This window comes from Etheostoma cragini, chromosome 8, assembly GCF_013103735.1.
Source record: "Etheostoma cragini isolate CJK2018 chromosome 8, CSU_Ecrag_1.0, whole genome shotgun sequence".
Classification (NCBI taxonomy): Eukaryota; Metazoa; Chordata; class Actinopteri; order Perciformes; family Percidae; genus Etheostoma; species Etheostoma cragini.
The window spans coordinates 11329455-11346804 of record NC_048414.1 but is presented as its reverse complement, the minus strand read 5'-3'; the positions used below and the strand labels follow the sequence as shown (position 1 = coordinate 11346804).

General features: G+C 41.5%; 1 protein-coding gene across 1 annotated transcript in view; it reads right to left on the bottom strand.

Annotated features, from left to right (window-relative positions):
• Window positions 1–9743: 9743 nt before the first annotated feature.
• Window positions 9744–17350, bottom strand: part of otud7a (OTU deubiquitinase 7A) — a 34740-nt gene continuing 27133 nt past the window's right edge. The window contains exons 11-13 of the mRNA XM_034879091.1: window positions 13145–13259; window positions 12456–12540; window positions 9744–12150 (exon numbers count right to left, since the gene is read on the bottom strand). Coding sequence (XP_034734982.1) covers window positions 10606–12150; window positions 12456–12540; window positions 13145–13259 — 1745 coding nt within the window. The 3' untranslated portion in view covers window positions 9744–10605. The remainder of the gene's footprint in view (window positions 12151–12455; window positions 12541–13144; window positions 13260–17350) is intronic.

The following is a 17350-nucleotide window of genomic DNA, read 5'->3' as shown; positions in this document are numbered from 1 at the left end:
ATGCGCCTTAGTAAGCACTGGGCACTCTGGAGCTCTTTTCAGTGAAACGCCCCTTTAAACACATTTGACCCTTAGTGTCAGTGGACTTGCAGTAGGCAACAGCTCTACTCCACCTGATAAACCAACTGTGACAGTGTAAAGATCCCAGTCTATCCATCCATCCAGACTGCACCGGTGACATATATAGGCCTCCACATGCATCATTTTTATTCTCACTGTACCAAATTTACTTGAATAATTCAACACAAAAGGCCATTGAACACAGTTTTGTACATGTCCATTTTTACTGTACTTGCGTTTGTTGTCAAATAATTATTAACCTTACTGGAGAAAGGTGAATAGTCTGTTTAAATGTATTTTGTTTTGTTTGTTGCTGGTCATTCTTCAGGCCATTTCAGATATATCACAGCATTAGGGTCGGCTGTTTTTGTCGAGCTGTTTAAAGGAACCACATTTTGTTAAAAAGCATAGTTTTATCCCTGTTATTGGGGTTTACCCCTTTAATTAAAAACACGTAATACTCTGTTGATGTCAGGATGCAGGTTATTCCAGTTAGCCTGTTATCCAAAAATTCAAGTCAGAAAGAAAGGATTGTTTGGGGGGGACAGAAAAATTAAACCTCCTGACCTCTTTGTTCGGCTATTTCAAATGGAGTGACTCATTTTTTTCTTTATTATATATATTATTTTGAAAGTTTTCCATGAGAATAGAGACCACAGCATTGTGAGTTAGCAATGTAGTCATACTTTTTATTATTGCTTATTACTTATAGTTGTCTCTTATGAAATGTTTGTATATTTTTCAGAAATCATACCTCTTGAAATATTTGACTTTTGTTCTACTTTCATATCTTTTTGAAACATCCATCATGTAGCTTATGTTTGCTTGATGAGTAGCACAAATAATTGGTTCTTTTATTTGTCCCTACTTGAATGAAGAAGGAAACTTTTTTCTGTAAAAACAAAAAACAAAACAAAAAACACTGGGCTAAATTTTATACAATATAATCATCCCATGTTTTCAGGGTTCTCAAAAAGTAATCTTTCCAGGAATTATTTTTATTATTTCATGTTTCAAAAATGTTTTAAAAAACCCGTTCTCTACTGAGATCCATATATTTGTCTGAGTTTAAACATTTTCTATATGTGAGGGATGATGTCAGATGCAAATTACTATTAAACTCCACTTTAGCATTTTTTTAATCCAATATTTCAATTGTAATCTCACAGAGATTACAGTTTTTGACATCTGTCAGAGAAAAAAGGAATTTAAACACTGACAGAATGGAAATACAAAGTTTGAACAAGATGCTAACAGTGTACCAGTATTTACCAGTGTATATTTAGTTCTGCTTACTGTAAAAATATATTAAAGTAGATTGGTGGTTGCCTAGTATGTTAACAACTAACATTAACCTTATTTAAAAAAGAATCATATTAATAACATGAATATATCACTGACATCGTCTCATTGTCATGGTCTTCAGCGTACAAGCATGATTGATGCAATTGTGTGCCAAAACTATAATGGTAACTTCTTAAAGATTAACAAAAATTGAGGGTAAAAAAGAACCTGGCTACTATCAGACATTTAACAAACTTGTACAGTTTTATAAAGTGTGACATGTTTTTTATGTAATGTACAGAATTAAATGAAGCAGCACTGCATATTTGATATGCAAGTGCTCCAAGTTAAATATTGCTTTTCTGCTTTATGTAAACATTTGATTGTGTAGCTTTCTTTTCATTTGGTTCTTGTTATTTAATTTTTACTTTTTTTGCTGTACAATACTCGAGCAATGTATAACGGCTTATTACAGGTATTTTTTTTTAGATAAACAATCTTAACAATGATAAACGCCCAACCATTCCAAAGGATTGAAAATTGCATTTGCTATAAATGTGCTGCTTACACGGACCCGATGCATTTTTGTAGGTTATGAATAGAAGTCTGTCTTGACTGTGAGGTTTTACACGTTGTGAGTTGTGCACAAGGTACGTTTATCATTGTCAACATTTCCCAGGTTTAATCTCTCCTTTCTCCTCTGCGGGCTCCATTTGTAGGCTAAGCCAATTCGAATAAACAACATACATGCAATATTTTAAAGTATTATAAATATATAATATTTAAAAGAACAGGACATACTGTGCATGTCTTCCCTCATGACAAAATCATGAAGCTTGGGGGAATATGTTAGAAGAGGGAGCCATAGATAGGAGAGAGCAGTTCATGAGCAGTGAGAAGAAGCTTTGAGTTCTTAAAGCTCATCAGAGACTCCTAAGTTACAAGTTGTTACCAAAGGCTTTGAAGGGAAAGATGAATGTTGCAGTAATTTTGAACCCAACCCGGTTTGGGCCCCTGGGTTCAACTTTATATGCTCTTAAGATTTGATCAATGGATGTCGTGCTTGATATGGACCTTTTTCTACATCTCACAAAATGTTCTTTTTGAAAATCACTTGAATGAACAAAACCCGCTTAATTAAACAAGCAAACTAAATCTGACTGAGTAAAAAGATGAGAAATAAAAGAGACTAAGTAGGAACATGCAGCGTAGCAGACCACATCTGTCTGTACCCTTCACTGACCATGTGGTCTTGCTTGACTGCCTGAACTGACGCTGGGCGGCATTTGCTCTTTACTGTTGAAATGCACGCTGACTAAAAGTCTTTTGCACAAACTTTGGATATGTTTGCCCTTAAAGGATGAGTGTGTTCCTGGTTCTGCAGCACTAAGTGCTGTGAATGACCTCCCTTTAATTACGAAGAGAGAGCCTCTTACCAGCCTTTTGGTTCTGTTTCCCGTACCTGTTTGTCCTCAGTGTATTGTTGCTCTCTTGATACCTCTCCTCTGTTTCTCCTCTACCCATCACCATCAGTTGCCTGTTGTAGTGACTCCATGGTGCTGCTTCCCCTTTCAGCACCAGTATAATCTAATCTGTAAATAACTCGACTCAGCTATGGCCAGTACATTCTCTTGTGACCTCACTCTAACCTTCAGGTGTCATTTTGTTTTTTTTTCTCTCTCAGAAAACCAAAATCACTACATTCAAGTATTACAGTTGTACAGTTCCTCTGATTCTACACACATTTAATGTGCTGGTCTTAGCTGCTCTGCTGTACTTTTTTATGGCATTATTTTTTACATGTTAGACAATATATTGTGACCATGTCCTATGCAAATATGAAAAATAACAGATTGTTGAATAATGTATGTTGTCATAACTTGTATGCATGAAATAGTGAAGTTTACATTTGGAAATAAATTCATAAAATAAGCAGCTATAATTGGTTTTGTGCTCATTTCCTCTTCTGTTTTAGTTACACTGGGACTTTTGCTCAATAGCCACATTGAACACATTATGTGGTTGGGATAAATGCTAGGCTAGTAGCAAAAGAAGAGTCATTAAAGCAATTTGTTTGGAGTAGACAAACAAGATGATGCATAACTTAACTGGTGAACAACTGGTAGGCAAATGTTGTTAACTTTGGACAGAGCCATGCTAGCTGTTTCCCCGTTTTCAGTCTTTATGGTAAGCTAATCAGCTGCTAGCTGTAGCTTTAAAGGTACTACACAGACATGAGTGGTATCAACACTGGAACTTTGAAAACAACAACAGAAAAACCCACTCTTTGTGTTTCAATAAAACACTCTACAGCTTCATTTGGTACGACCATTTGCTTATGGTGGCTAATGTTGCAACTGACATTATTGAGTCAGTTTTCTTGCAGAGACCTAGATGAGAACAATGATATGCTTCGGTGTTATTCTTGCAACAGGAAGTACACCTTGTTCCCTCATTTCACCCATGCAAATATTTACAGTAACTGCTGGGGTATCAACAATGGGTGGGGCACCCGAATGCTCGGGACTCCTTCCTTTCTTGTTGTAGTTCAGGCCGAATAGAGTGATAAATTGTGTGATGTTTCTTGTACATACCCAGTGTACTCGCAACTTCAGAAGAACAAATGATTCACTACAGACTGCAGCCACCCCCTTGAGTTTACTTTTAACTCCATGTGACACACAAAAGCAGAGTTTCTCACTCCATCTGCACGTGCTGTTCTGCAAAATCACCAACATGCCTTTATTCCTCTTTTAAGCCAAGTGTGCCCACCAACACCAACACGTTCATTGTTAAGCAGCAATCTCCTGCTTAACAATGAACCACGCAATGTGGAGTGAGAGAGGAAGGAAGAGAAATAAAGAACAAAGCTATTACAATTCTTGCCGAGGAGCCTGGTGTTCTCCCTGCTCAATCTGTACACCTCCTGTCTCCAGGCAGGTTGGAACTACCAGCACACCATGCTACACAAACAGACCAGCTGCCCCCCCTGGCACCACCACACAACTTGGTGTGCCATCACAGCCATCATGATCCCAAAGCTTGTTTTTCATATTTTTGTGGCAACATGGGGGACTTCTGCATAGTTCTTTTTTTGTGTGTTTATATTTAACTCCTTTTTTTGATTAAGCTTTGAGGGAGCTGAAAATTGGGCTCCTAAATAAACAAATCTTGTTTTTCCTCAGCATAATAGTGGATAGTGGAGTGGTCATGCAACAACAGAGTCTCAGTAGTGTCCCTCTGCAGACCACTGACCGAGCTAATTCACACATATTTTATTCCAAGAAATATCTGGTTTTGCTGGTTGTGTGGGTGAGGCACATATTCTCTCTGGGTTGCATATCTTTCAATCACGTGTTTATTCTCAGGATAACACATTTTCTCCTCTGTAGTGAATTATATTGCTGGAGATGTGGGGCAAAGTACAGAGAGTTACATGCAGTGAGTGCACATCTCTACTGGTATCACCCTGCATACAGGATGTGGGGGCAGAGGAGGTGGTTTTGGTTTGACTGATTCATTTTTTCAGTCACACCTTTCCTTTGGATTATCAGCTCTTGAGCACCCAGTCTTAAAATGAAATTCTGATTGATGGTGGTTTTTTTTGCCTCCAATGGCACCTTCCAAGCTGCTAGCCCTACCCTTAACCCTAAACAGAACCATTGCCATGCTGCCTGGGAGCAGAGGGCAAAAAACACCAAACACCTCAAATCCAGCACGCAGAATAAACTCAGATAAATTTACAGTGTGGCGAGAACCTCAACCAGGTGTTATTTATAATGCATTGTCTGAGGGAACGTACAATACCTTGTGTGAGAGAGATTGAAGATGAGGATGAGGGGATAGGTGGGTGGGGATACCCGCTGCTGATTGGTGCACCCAACCTAGACACACTCAAAGTCGAGAGCGTGGGAGGCTTTGTGGGCTGAAAAGGGTCTATGCTCCACTGAGGTGTGTGGGCATTGCTAACTTTGTGACTCAGTGGAATTAATCCACAGAAAAAGAGGAAGAGGTGTGGTCAGCAGCAGCAGCAGCAGTAGCAGCAGTGGTCTTAATCACACAGGCCTGTGTGTGTGTGTGTGTGTGTGTGTGTGCTTGTCCCTCTTTCTCTATGCCAAGCCCCAGAAGGCAGGCTGAAGGGCCATGTGATGCCACCCACTCTTGAGTGCAGTGTATGGCAGGGCTGGCGCTAGAACCTGCAGAGCGGGTGGGATGAGCTCAGATATTGGAGGCTGGCACCAGCTGAGAACAAGGCTCAGCTAAGGGAGGTGGGGGCATCACTGCAGCAGAGACATCAAAGGCACCAACCTGCTTAAAACACAACAGCACTTTAAATAATGTCAGGTAGAGTGCCTTACAATCTAGTAAACAAAAATAGTGCTAAGAGGCACTAAATATTCAGTTCATATACCCGTGGATATGCAAAATCGTCCAACATTTTAATTTCACCCTCCTAATGAGACAACTGCTTACCAAAATCAATATTTATGAACGATTGTGTTGCGTTACGGCCTCTGATGGTTTCTTATTATGTGGGGAAGGAGACAAATGCGTCTGAAAGGAAAATAAATACATTAAAAGTGACTGTATCCTAGTGTTTTGTTTTGCATTAGTCTTGAGTTAAAACAAGTTGAGTGAATGTGACAACATGGAGGCTGTGTTGAGAGAATGAGAGGCCTGCCAAAAGACTGCTGTATGCCTGATAGAGCTCTTTGTTTCTTTGAAAAGCAAAGGGAGGTCCTCATGCAAATTCAAAGGAAATTCTGAAAAAAGGGGATCCAAGAATGAAGACAATACACTCTGTCTCATTCAGTACTCATTATGGAGGATGTAGGATTCAAGAGCTCGAATACATTGAGGGAAAGAAAGGGGCTCTCGTGTGACATTGTGTGACAAACACTAAACATCACGGGGAGATGTAATTCGTCTTCAAGACTCATTCCATATTATTAGCAGCCACAGTCCCCAGACGTGACTTGAAGCATGGGGTAACAGTTGGAGAAGTGAGTCTAACCCACATTGTAGTCTCTAGTCACGAGACTATACTCACAGTCAAAAGTATGCAATTCATCCCACACAGGACAGGCTGCTGCCCACATAGCAACCTTTTCCTCACTCTCACTACACCAACTCAGCCAGCCTCTACCGCACAGACTGTTGCTTCTCGAAAAAGCAAAGGCTAATTTTGCCTTTACCTTTTTTTATTAAAAAAGATTTTTTTTTGAGAGTTCTGACAAACAGAGGATTGCAGGATTGATCTGTTTATGCTTAAATTTACTGTATAGGCCATTGTTGCTCTCCTCACATTTTAAAATCTGTAGGTGCATAATAGTTTACCAAGACCTTAGAATCCTCAGCCATGCTAGCAGCTTTGTGATGCTTTACTTTGGTGCATTGTTGCTTTGAGCTTAATGATGCTAACAAGCTAAAATGTTTTAAAATGTTCATTAGCTAAGTGTTAGTGTGTTAGTATGCTAATATTGGTTAATAAGGAGTGAACACTAGTACAGGTGACGCTGATAGGAATGTCATTAGTTTTGCTTTAGTTATTTAGTCATAAACCAAAGTATTGGACAAATTCATATTTTGAGCTGATTACAACACTATGGGAAAAACAAATGTGATTACAATTCATCCTGAGGGGATTTGTTTAAGGGCAATCCATCCAATTGTTGTCGAGACATTTCACTGAAAACCCCAATGTGAATCTTGTGGCTACAGGAGGACTGCTAAATGTTTGTACAAAAAGTTTGTTGAAATCTTCGACCAGCTGGTAGCGCTAGCTGTAAAGTTGAAGGATCACTAAAGTTATTAGGATTCATCCTCTGGGGACCATGTATTTTGGACTGGTCTGTACAAAATTCCAAGACAAATCTGATCAAGTCTGGACCAAGGTGGTGGACCATCTGATCGACTGAATAACATTGACGAGACTAGAGCCATGCTGCTTAGTTTAAAATGTAAAAAATAAAGACACACTATATTTTCTTAATCAAAATTGCTTGTGTAAATCCAATAACGATAATTTTTGGGAACACTATTTAGTGTGCTAGAATGAAAGCCAGATAGGAACATCTGCCTCTGCACCACCAAAGTGAACATAAAATAACTATAATATACATAAATTTATAAATGCATATGACACTGTTGTCAAAACCCACACAATCAACAGACTGAGACGGCGTCTTGGAAGTTTGTGATCAATACTGTATGGTGATGTAATCAAGTGGTGTGCCATTTCATAGGGGTATGTTTTCACCCCTACGCCTTACCCCTCTGTTTCAAGGGCCTAGGGGTAGGGGTAAGATGGAGAAATGGCATTCAGGTTTTACTGTCATTCTCACGAACTCCTTTTCTCTTTATTTGAAGATTAAATTAGGCTCTAATTAAGTTAATTCTTATGTATCTACAATGACACATAAATGATCAACCATCTCTTTGAATTTCCTTTAAGTCATTCTTATGAAGTGGTTGATACTATTTGCATTACTATGTGACTTAAGCTCACATGCTTACAACATGTCACCAGATTTAACCATGGCAGGGTTGGAGGACACTCTCGCAAGAATGCACATGCAGATTTTCCGCTGCTTTTCAAAGGCCTGTTTCGCTGCATGGCACCTCTAAGGAATAAGGCAGAGTTACAGCTCTCAGTCTGTACTGCTGCCTTTCTTGGTAGTACACTCCCAAAAATCTCAACTCTGTAACCTCAGAATTGTTTTGGTGGAAATGTTCACCTCATATTACTGAGTTTGAATCATTCCAAAAGCAGACACAGTATTACCTTTTTCTTTATCTTTTAAACAACCATCTAAAGAACTTATTCTAGAAATATCAAACAATCTCTTTAAGGAGCATTGCACTAATTTTCCACATGATGAGCAGTTCACGGGGCATACAGTAGGTACATTTCACTTCCCTTAAATTGCATCCGTGCCACCTCCACTTGCCTCTCTTCCTCGCATCTTAGTTTGCCCCACCAAGGAACCATGGGAGGAAATCATGAGATGAGAGAGGAAACAAGGAATGGTGTTTTAAAGGGATGAGACATCCTTTCCTTGGAAGCATCACAAAACTTAGTCAACTGTATGAGTGGAGTTAGCGACGGCTTTCAGCGGCAAGGCTGCTCTATCGCGGCATTAGAAAATAAGAGCTTTGAGACGGCCTTCATGAAGGAGGGACACAACAGCTTTCGCTTCAGCTGAAGCCCGAGGAGCTATTGAATAAGGAAAGTAAGATGCGCCTTATATAAAGCCTCCTGAGGCTCTGAAGAAGCTTTGTCAAGTCTGAGAAATTAACCCTGGTGACGTCATCATGATGTGATGTAATGTAAGAGTACACCCCTTTAAGGATGCTGCTAAACTATTCTAATCACCAATTACACTTTGCAGAAAAAAGTGGCACTTCAACTAATCGGCCTCAGTGTTTGTTGTGTTTAACGTCATAGCCATATTCATTATTGATTTGTTTTAGTACACTGATACAGTAATAGTGTAGTGTATGTGGATCATTGTCCTTCTCCATCGTTTCTTGTCAAATAACTCCAAACTGTCAGAACATTTTGTTGATTAAAAAGATCCTCAACTAAAAATGAAATCTATAATCTCGTAACATTTCTCATGATCACCTCCTTGAAGAAAAACAAAAATGACGCAGACACACCATGTTTGTAACAATAAACTATTTTTTCATATTTACATCTGTACCTAATGTGCAAATTAATAATTTAAAGTAGTGTAAAACTCTTAAATGAATACAAAATCATATCTTACAGTCCTAACATGGTGAAAGTCCATGAACTTGTCACATATAAACAAAGAGGAGCAACACTGCAGTGTGTACAGGAGAGCGACAGAAGCGAACCCAGGGAGCAGTGGACATCCTTGGCCAGGACACACTTAGTTAAGGACAGCATGGTACATTATCCAGGCATCACCAGAACAAACAGCAACACAAACACTGCGTCTTTACAGTAGTCATGTCGAATGAGCAGAAAGCACTTGGAGGCCCGGGGTTTTACAAACCCACTGATTGGTTAAAGCACTGATGATCACAAAGGCTTGAGGTGCTCTTAGCAGCAGGTGCTTCTTTTAACGGCCTCTAGATATGGAAGAAGAACCGACAATCTCACACTGGACCGGTGACACATCTATACTGCAGGTCACCACATAGTGCTAATAGCATGATTGCACATCGTGTTTTGTGTTTAGAGGGGAAGAGACATGTAATCACACTTCAAACAAATAAGCATCGGCCTGCTCCCGCTACCCACAATTTTTCTCATCTAACACATTGACCGAATAGAGTAGTTAACAGGCGACACACCATAAACACTGCATATTTGACAAGCAATGCATCCTATGCACATTGTTTGGTGTTTGCCAGTGCAAACATTTAGCAAATTTGAATTGTATTTCTTTTTTAAAAGGAAGCCAGTTTGGCAGTGCTTGTGGTCTTTAGAAGGTTGACTATGGGCAAAAGTGTGATATGATATCTTACACATTCCATTACAAGTCCAATTCTGACATAGGAAACCCTTGCACCGTGGTAAGGACAAAGGTACACGTAACAAATGAGATAGTTTTACACTGTCATCCTAATCCGACATTACAATCTATAATGCTTACACATTTTAATTCCTGTAATTCAAATTTGTTTACAAAAGCACGTGACAATCCTTACAATTTACAAGACACAGTTAACCTACAGTAACTATATTATTGGTGCATAGACAAAACTGGGAGAGGGTGTAGCAAAAATCACCAATTTATTGCTTTAAAGTCTAATAATAATCTCCCATTCAATTTATTTTGATTGCAAAACAACTACAAATATTCCACAGAGATTTTGAAGAACCAAGCAGAGGTGTTGCATTCAAACTGATTAAAAGAGCTAAAATGTTCCCTCATCCCATCTTTTAAAACTTTGAAAAATAAAGAACTTTCCCTCACATACAGAAAGTTACATCACAGAAAGATGACTTTTACTCTAAAACAAGTAAAAGACTAACTTCAATGAGACAGAAAAAAATAAAACAGCACAATTTCTGGCCAAAGCTGCTCACTGTTTCAAGTTCTGCTTCCCCCATCATAAAGTAATGCGCTTTACTAACAAGGGAAGGGTGACAGGAATACAAGAGCATTCTTCAACAAAATAGGAAAATGTTTGCCATCATGTTTTTCTAAATGAAGAGTGTGAATGGTGTTGTTCCCTCAAGTCTCCTGTGACCTTGCTGACAAGTGGCTGAAGTGGCTGTGATGGCTATGCAGGCCTCTGCACTTTGCTCTCCCTTTCCCTGCGTTTCAGCTCCTCTCTGTAGCAGTAGGAGCAGTAGTTCTCTGTCTCTCGCCTGCCGTAGAAGGAGCAGTTCTCCCTCTTGCAGCGGCGCTGCTGAAAGCAGTACAAAGGGCTTCCAGAGCTCCGCCCTTTGGTTTTGTCTTGGTTGAGCCAGGTGTGAGATGAGTTGTCCTCATCAGCAAACTCCAGGCAGTCCTGAATGTCTCCCGCATTGAATCCATTGGTGTAGGTGTGGGACTTGTGTTCGCCGGGCATGTTGTAGGACAGGGTCTCTATGGTGTTAACAGTGCGGACCCCTGACAGGCGAGCAGGGCTGTAACTCTGGGATGAGAGAGTGCGGTTCTGCTGGGGGTAGGTGGCGCATGTCTTTAGGGTGCCCACCACAGGCTTATAGGGGTCATCTTGGAAGATGGAGGATTGCATGTTGACATCTTGTAAGTGAATCACACTGTGCCGCTGGATGGGCGGTGTATGGCTGTAGTGGGCAGACACAGGAACAGGTCTCTTAGCACCAATACTGGGGGAGGAGTAAGGCGCAGGGGCTGGGGCTGGGTGGGTGACATGGTGGGAGGCAGTTGGCGGGGTAAGAGGCGGGACAGGGACAAGAGGGGCTGCAGGAATGGGACTGTTCCTGCCCTGCATCTTCAGACTCAGCGGGGGCTGTGAGTTGTGGTTGTAGGTGTGGGTGTGGTGGGGCAGGATGGGAGAGCAGCTCTCCGGAGGCGAGCTGTCCGATCTCTCCCTCTGGAAGACGCTCTCGTGCTCGGGCTTCTTTGCTGACACATCATTAGTGGCAGGGGGCTTCTTCTCAGCCTCCTTCCTCTTCTGCTCCTGCTCCTGGCTGAAACGTTCCTGGGCATTGGTCAGGTAGTAGTTGATCATCTCCTCGTGGAACTGGTGCCGATGGCTGGTGAGCAGGAGGCCTGCAAAAATGAACTTGCGCTCCCCCTGCATGGCAGCCCGCAGGATGTTGAGACTGAGCTTGACATCGGTGCTGTATTTCCAGTTCTCCAAGGTCTTGTCTCTCCCTGCACTGTCCTGTCTCTCTGTGGGGGAAGAGCTGGAAGGTCTGTCTCTGTCTGTTGGGGATGGACTAGTGGCCTTCTCAGAAGATGTCGAGCTGGCAGAATGGCCCGACTCCTCCTTGCTTCCCTTGGTTTTAGACTCCTTCTTTTTTGCCTTTTCCCCTCCATTGTCCCCACTACGACCTGAGCCAGAGTTAGATTTGTTCATTTTGCCGTGGACAAGGCCACCCAGACCACCCATGTTCTTTTTCAGCTTGATTCCCAAGGTTTTGCTGAAGCTACCTAGTTTGTTGGCTACAGAATCAGCCCGGCTCTTGTCTTTGTCCTTGCGCTGCTTGTCTTTGTCCTTCTCCTTGCTGGGCTTGCCGTTGTTTACGTTAGAGTTGCTGCCGACAGATTCGCGGTCAGAGTCCATGGACTCAGCTAGAGACTGAACGTCCTCACCTGCAGAGGCAGTGGGAGACTCCGGCTGAGCCAGGGGAGCCTGTACAGAGATACACACAAACGCATACAGCAATGAAGAAACAATAATATAACACAAGCAATGTCCCAAGGAAATTTTTTAGGGACTCACAATGTATTACAGACAAATTACTCCTAACAAATATGAAAAAAGAACTGTTTCATAATTCACAATCTGTACAAACACATGAACGCCTAGGATTATTGCATTCTGACAGTAAATAAAACTGATTGAACTATGTGGTTTCAAGAACCTCTGGAATGGAGGAGTCTCTCTAAGGCTATATTAACCACGACAAACCAGAAACATGTGTGAGAAAAAGTTACCCTTGTTTCAGATGGAATTCGGATCCATGTTACATTCATGTAGTTGTGCAGCAGGTTGAGTTTTGCCTCCAGAGACAAGATGAGACTGTGGGAGAACATTGACCTCAACAATTAACAACAAGAAGTGGTACAACACAGTTTTTTACTAGAAATAATGGCATTTTATAATGTACTGCTTCTCTATGGGTTTGAGTATGACATGTATAACAACCTTTTGACTTTAAAATATCTATGAATGCCTGCAATGCATGGGTAATATAAAGAGGTGGTATTAGGCAATTGCTTGAGCATCCTCTTTCTGTATATATGCATTGTTCACACTGCAGCTTGTGAAAGATAAGTTAACCCCCGGACCGGCAGGAATGTGAAACAGAAACTCTTACATAAACTATTTGCTAAACTCAGAGAGGGTGTTGCTGCTTTAGTGAGGCCACTCCTGGGAAACGCTATGTATGACTAACGTGACTCACAATTTGTTCTCTCTCTGCTCACTCTTTGAAGTGACGTGAACCCGGAGCCCATAATCAGAGTTAAATCCCCCACATGCAGAATTGTAGGTAGACCACCAGAACTGCCTTGGCCTGCAGTTTTTACTCTCTCACCCTTCATGGGACTGCTTTCATAGTCAGCGCCTCTGTTTGCTTTGTTGATAAGCATCAACACCCTGTGATATACTATACAGGACTTACTTGGCCAGCTTGGTATTATCGTTGTCGTCCCTCCCCCACTCCCAGTCCCTGCCAGGGTCCACAGCGAAATGGAGTGCCAACAGCTTGTGCTCCGAGTCAGTCAGAGGGATAACAGCTGGAAGAGATGAGATTATCAGAAGGTTAGTTTTGTCTAGCTCCACCACTGGAGACAACGTTGCACGCCACCCATTTTCTCACAAGGCCACCATGGTGTCAAAGCTAAGTGACACCATAATAACACACTAGAATAATGCCATGTTAATTATCCCAGATGCCTATCAGCGTGGGGTAAAGTATACTGTGGGTACATTCTATCTGCCATCCATTTTTTAGGCAGAGAACTGACCGTGACCAGTGAGTGTCACTCACGCTGACTCATTCAGACAGAGAAGGGCCTCAGTTTACGGCTTTAACTTGGTTGCACCTCTTATAACACAGACTAATCCCTATTCTAGTTCTCTGGGCTACTGTACTAGCCTTATCCGTCTAGTGCAACCACGCTATCTACCTTTTCCATGAGGATGAAAATTAAAGGAATAATCTGGTTTAGTAGAACTTGGGTTGTGGCTGTTCTGGAGCTTTTAATTTATATCATATGGTACATGCAAAAGCTCTTAAACAGCTTATAAATGGACCATGTTCCAAGATTTGGCTTGTTTTGTTTTGAATCCTAACTTTTGAACCAACATGAATGACCATAACATTTTTTGACAACTCCATCCAATGAGGAAGATGGTGTGATAAAATTGAAAACTAAAGAATGGCTACTAAATGGACCATTTAAAGAGACTGTTTTGTCTTAAAAGGCCTAACTTTTTAACATAAATGAGATGTCCTTAAAGTCCATTTGGTGAGACTGTTTTGACAAGTACTGTTTCCAAGTTCAATTATTATTTACTAGTTCTCAAATGGGGTCTTATTCTCATGGAAATCTTTACTATCAGCTACCAATAAACTATTACTGTGATCTGGGACATTGCTACAGCACAGTACAATGGGGAAAGACAAACATTTAAAAACATTTAAATAATACTTAATACTTTAATAATACTATTAGTACAACTAATAATAATAATAACAATTATTATTATTATTATATATTAATATGATTATCTAATCATCCCTTAAAGCTATAGTGTGTAGTTTTTGTCACCCCCATGAGGAGTTCTAAGTAATGACAACAACATTGTCAGAACGTCCACATGATACAAGTCGTCCACATAATACAAGCCTTCTGTGATAGCGCACAGCCTACTACTATGGGAAGTATGTTAAGTCAAAGTTAAACTAGGAAGTCAGTCTATAAACGGTGATGAATGTTAAAACTGACATCTTGTCTTTGTTTTGTCTTCCAGATAAGTTTGGCTAAACTGAGGGTCTGTCCCATGACTTCTTGTTTAGTTATCGCAAACCTCAGATGTCACTTTTCTGAGTACAGAGTTACGATTACCACCAGTAGAAGTGATGGTCAAAACACAAAATAGGACCCAGATTGTTACAAACTGGAACCAATCCTTAGCTAATACTAGAGGATTTTGTGGCCTGAACTTGGCATGATGATTTACATCGAACTGAGTATCTCCACAGTTGATCAGGGCTGTATAAGATAATTTAGTTTAGTAATAGAGTGCAATCAGACACAGTAGTATAGAAAAAGAAAATTAGCGCTGATAGGATCAGCTACTTACAAGCAGGAAGAGGTTTTTAACACTAATCACGGGACGGAGCACATAAAACAGACACCCACCCGGGCTTCCTCTCATGGGAGGTGTGCTTACAGTATGTGCACCGTGCGGGCGTGCTTGTGTTTGCGTGTGAGTGCATGGCTGCATTTCAAAACAAGAGTGTAAGGAGGACCAGCTAGACCACTGGCCCACATGACAGATCTCCTCAGGCTACCTAGTGCGGGGGCTGTTGTCCACATGTCAGCAGAGAGAGGCAGGCTGTTCAAGCCGAGGACATTCCAGCATTCACTGTCAGCTCCAGATGGAAGACAGTCTCCTCCCTGCCTCATCAATTCTTCCACTGCCAATGGGCCGCTCTGCAGGCTTCATAGAAACACCAGAAGCAGCAACGGCCCCTCCTGTGTCCCTGATGAAACTGCAGGTCAAATCCAAACTCTTTCCCCCTTGGGTCTCTTTCTGAGGGCCTATGCGTAGGTGCAATCATGATACGTTTCAAAATAGTGGTGGTGGTACATGTATAGTGATGATGCCTTAAGTTTTTCAAACAGAATTAGTGCGGCTACACCCATGCTAACACATTTACCACTGAGAACATGATCCCTTATTTGTATCTGACACCATTAGTCGCTAAGCAAACTAATTCCATCAGCTCAGCAAATACATCATTAATAGCACTGCTGACAAACTAGGCTTGTCCAGAGACCTGTCCTAAAATGTCAATCTTGCCTTTACGTCATACCTGCAAATTGCAATGCATTTTACACCATCTATCTAAAAAAAAAAAAGGCCTGACTAATGCCTGTAGCCACAGAGACAAACAGTAATGAGAGAAGTGGCCTGGCAGCCATGAAAACTGAGAGGAAAAAAGAGAAGAAGGGTCTTTCCTCAAACACTCTTGCCCAGAAAAATTCTGTCATAATCACAAACACACAGAGACAGACAGAAGGCAGCAAACCATCTCGCCCTCAGTTCCCACTCGGGTCATGCAGCAGGCAGCGGAGGTCTGTGAGGTGGCGTCCTGGCTCCCACCATGCAGCTGTCCTCCTTTCCAAAGTGCTGTGTGTGTTGTTGTTCCCCCTTGGCCCTGGTCCAGATTCAGAGACTCAACACTGCCAATTGAGCTCTGGGGGACTAAAGTGTGCTGTAATGTATTTACTCTCCCTGTTGGCAGCCTTGTTTTGTTGTCCTTGAATGACCGAGTCCCATAGCTTATGTATGGATGACATCATAGCCCTCCATGGTATGCAAGCTGTGTACTCAGCAACATAGCTGCTAGCCTGTCTCGCCTTGCTCAGTTTGCATCTTTGAATCTGCGGGTGGGGGGATATAGGGAGAAGGAGGAGGAAACTTGGGTGTAACCTGTTAGGAAACAGCTGTCGGAAATGTGGTAGATAACCTTTCTAAGTATGTAATCACATGATTTAATTGGACCTAAATATCTTTGCTTTGTCTTTTTAAGTTTGTGCAGAGTGAACACATCAAGCATATCATGCCTTCATGGCATCATGTCATGAGAGCAAAAAAGAGAGGATCCTCTCTCCTCTTCCACCCCCTTCAGAGGACAAAGTCACTCATTACAAGCTTTGATTCACAGCAGAAACACTGAGCCAATGTTTCCTCTGTTTGCGATTCAAGAACAATTTGTACTGTCTGGAAACTGCACAAATTTGAATTCCTGACTTTGGTCACTCTGCCCAGCTGCAGATTTAAAGGGCTCAATTCACCAGCAGTCATGCATATAAACAAGCCTGAGCTTTTTTTGCCACAGATTTTAACAGCTGAACTATTACTAATTACAAGAGCATCACATTTGAAGTGACAGATAAACCACAACAAATGGCATTTTAATTTGGACTGCCATATTGCTGTAATCACGCTGACTGCATGAGGAGTAATACACTAGGTGTCTTTAATAGATAGAGAAGTGAAACCTGGCCAGAGCTGGATGGTTACACCGCACTTTATGTAGGTGGTCTTTGTGTAAAAGACAACCATTTAGTTTATGCAAATGGGTGTTAGGGGGTTGATGATGGAATGCCAAAGAAAACCTGGAAGTGTTTTGGTACTGGGACGAGAGCTTGAAATAGCTCCAGAGATTTTTTTAAAGGGCCAGTTCCACTCATACACAGTTTAACCACAGGAGCATAAACAAGCTGATAAAAGACAGGGCCACTGCATCTACTGAGGAGCCAATCATTATCACACAGCAGGTGAGCAGCAGTGAGCTGACAAAAATATACCTATGTTCACAGGACTCTGGGTTCACCTGACTACCTTACTAGAAAAAACACTTGATTGCTCTTTTGGGATATGCTCAGAAAAAAGGAGGGGGGGGCGATATCTTCTATAACTTTCCATACAGACGGCTGAAGAAAGAGCCTTTATTCCAACCCAGCCTCTGGCACCTGAACACACATGAGGCCTCTCGGATGCTCTTCCCTGTGCTGGGGGAACCTGAGACCAACCCTCCACCTGAGACGTCCACACAGTGGCTTGACTGTCAGGAGAGAGGATCGGTTTG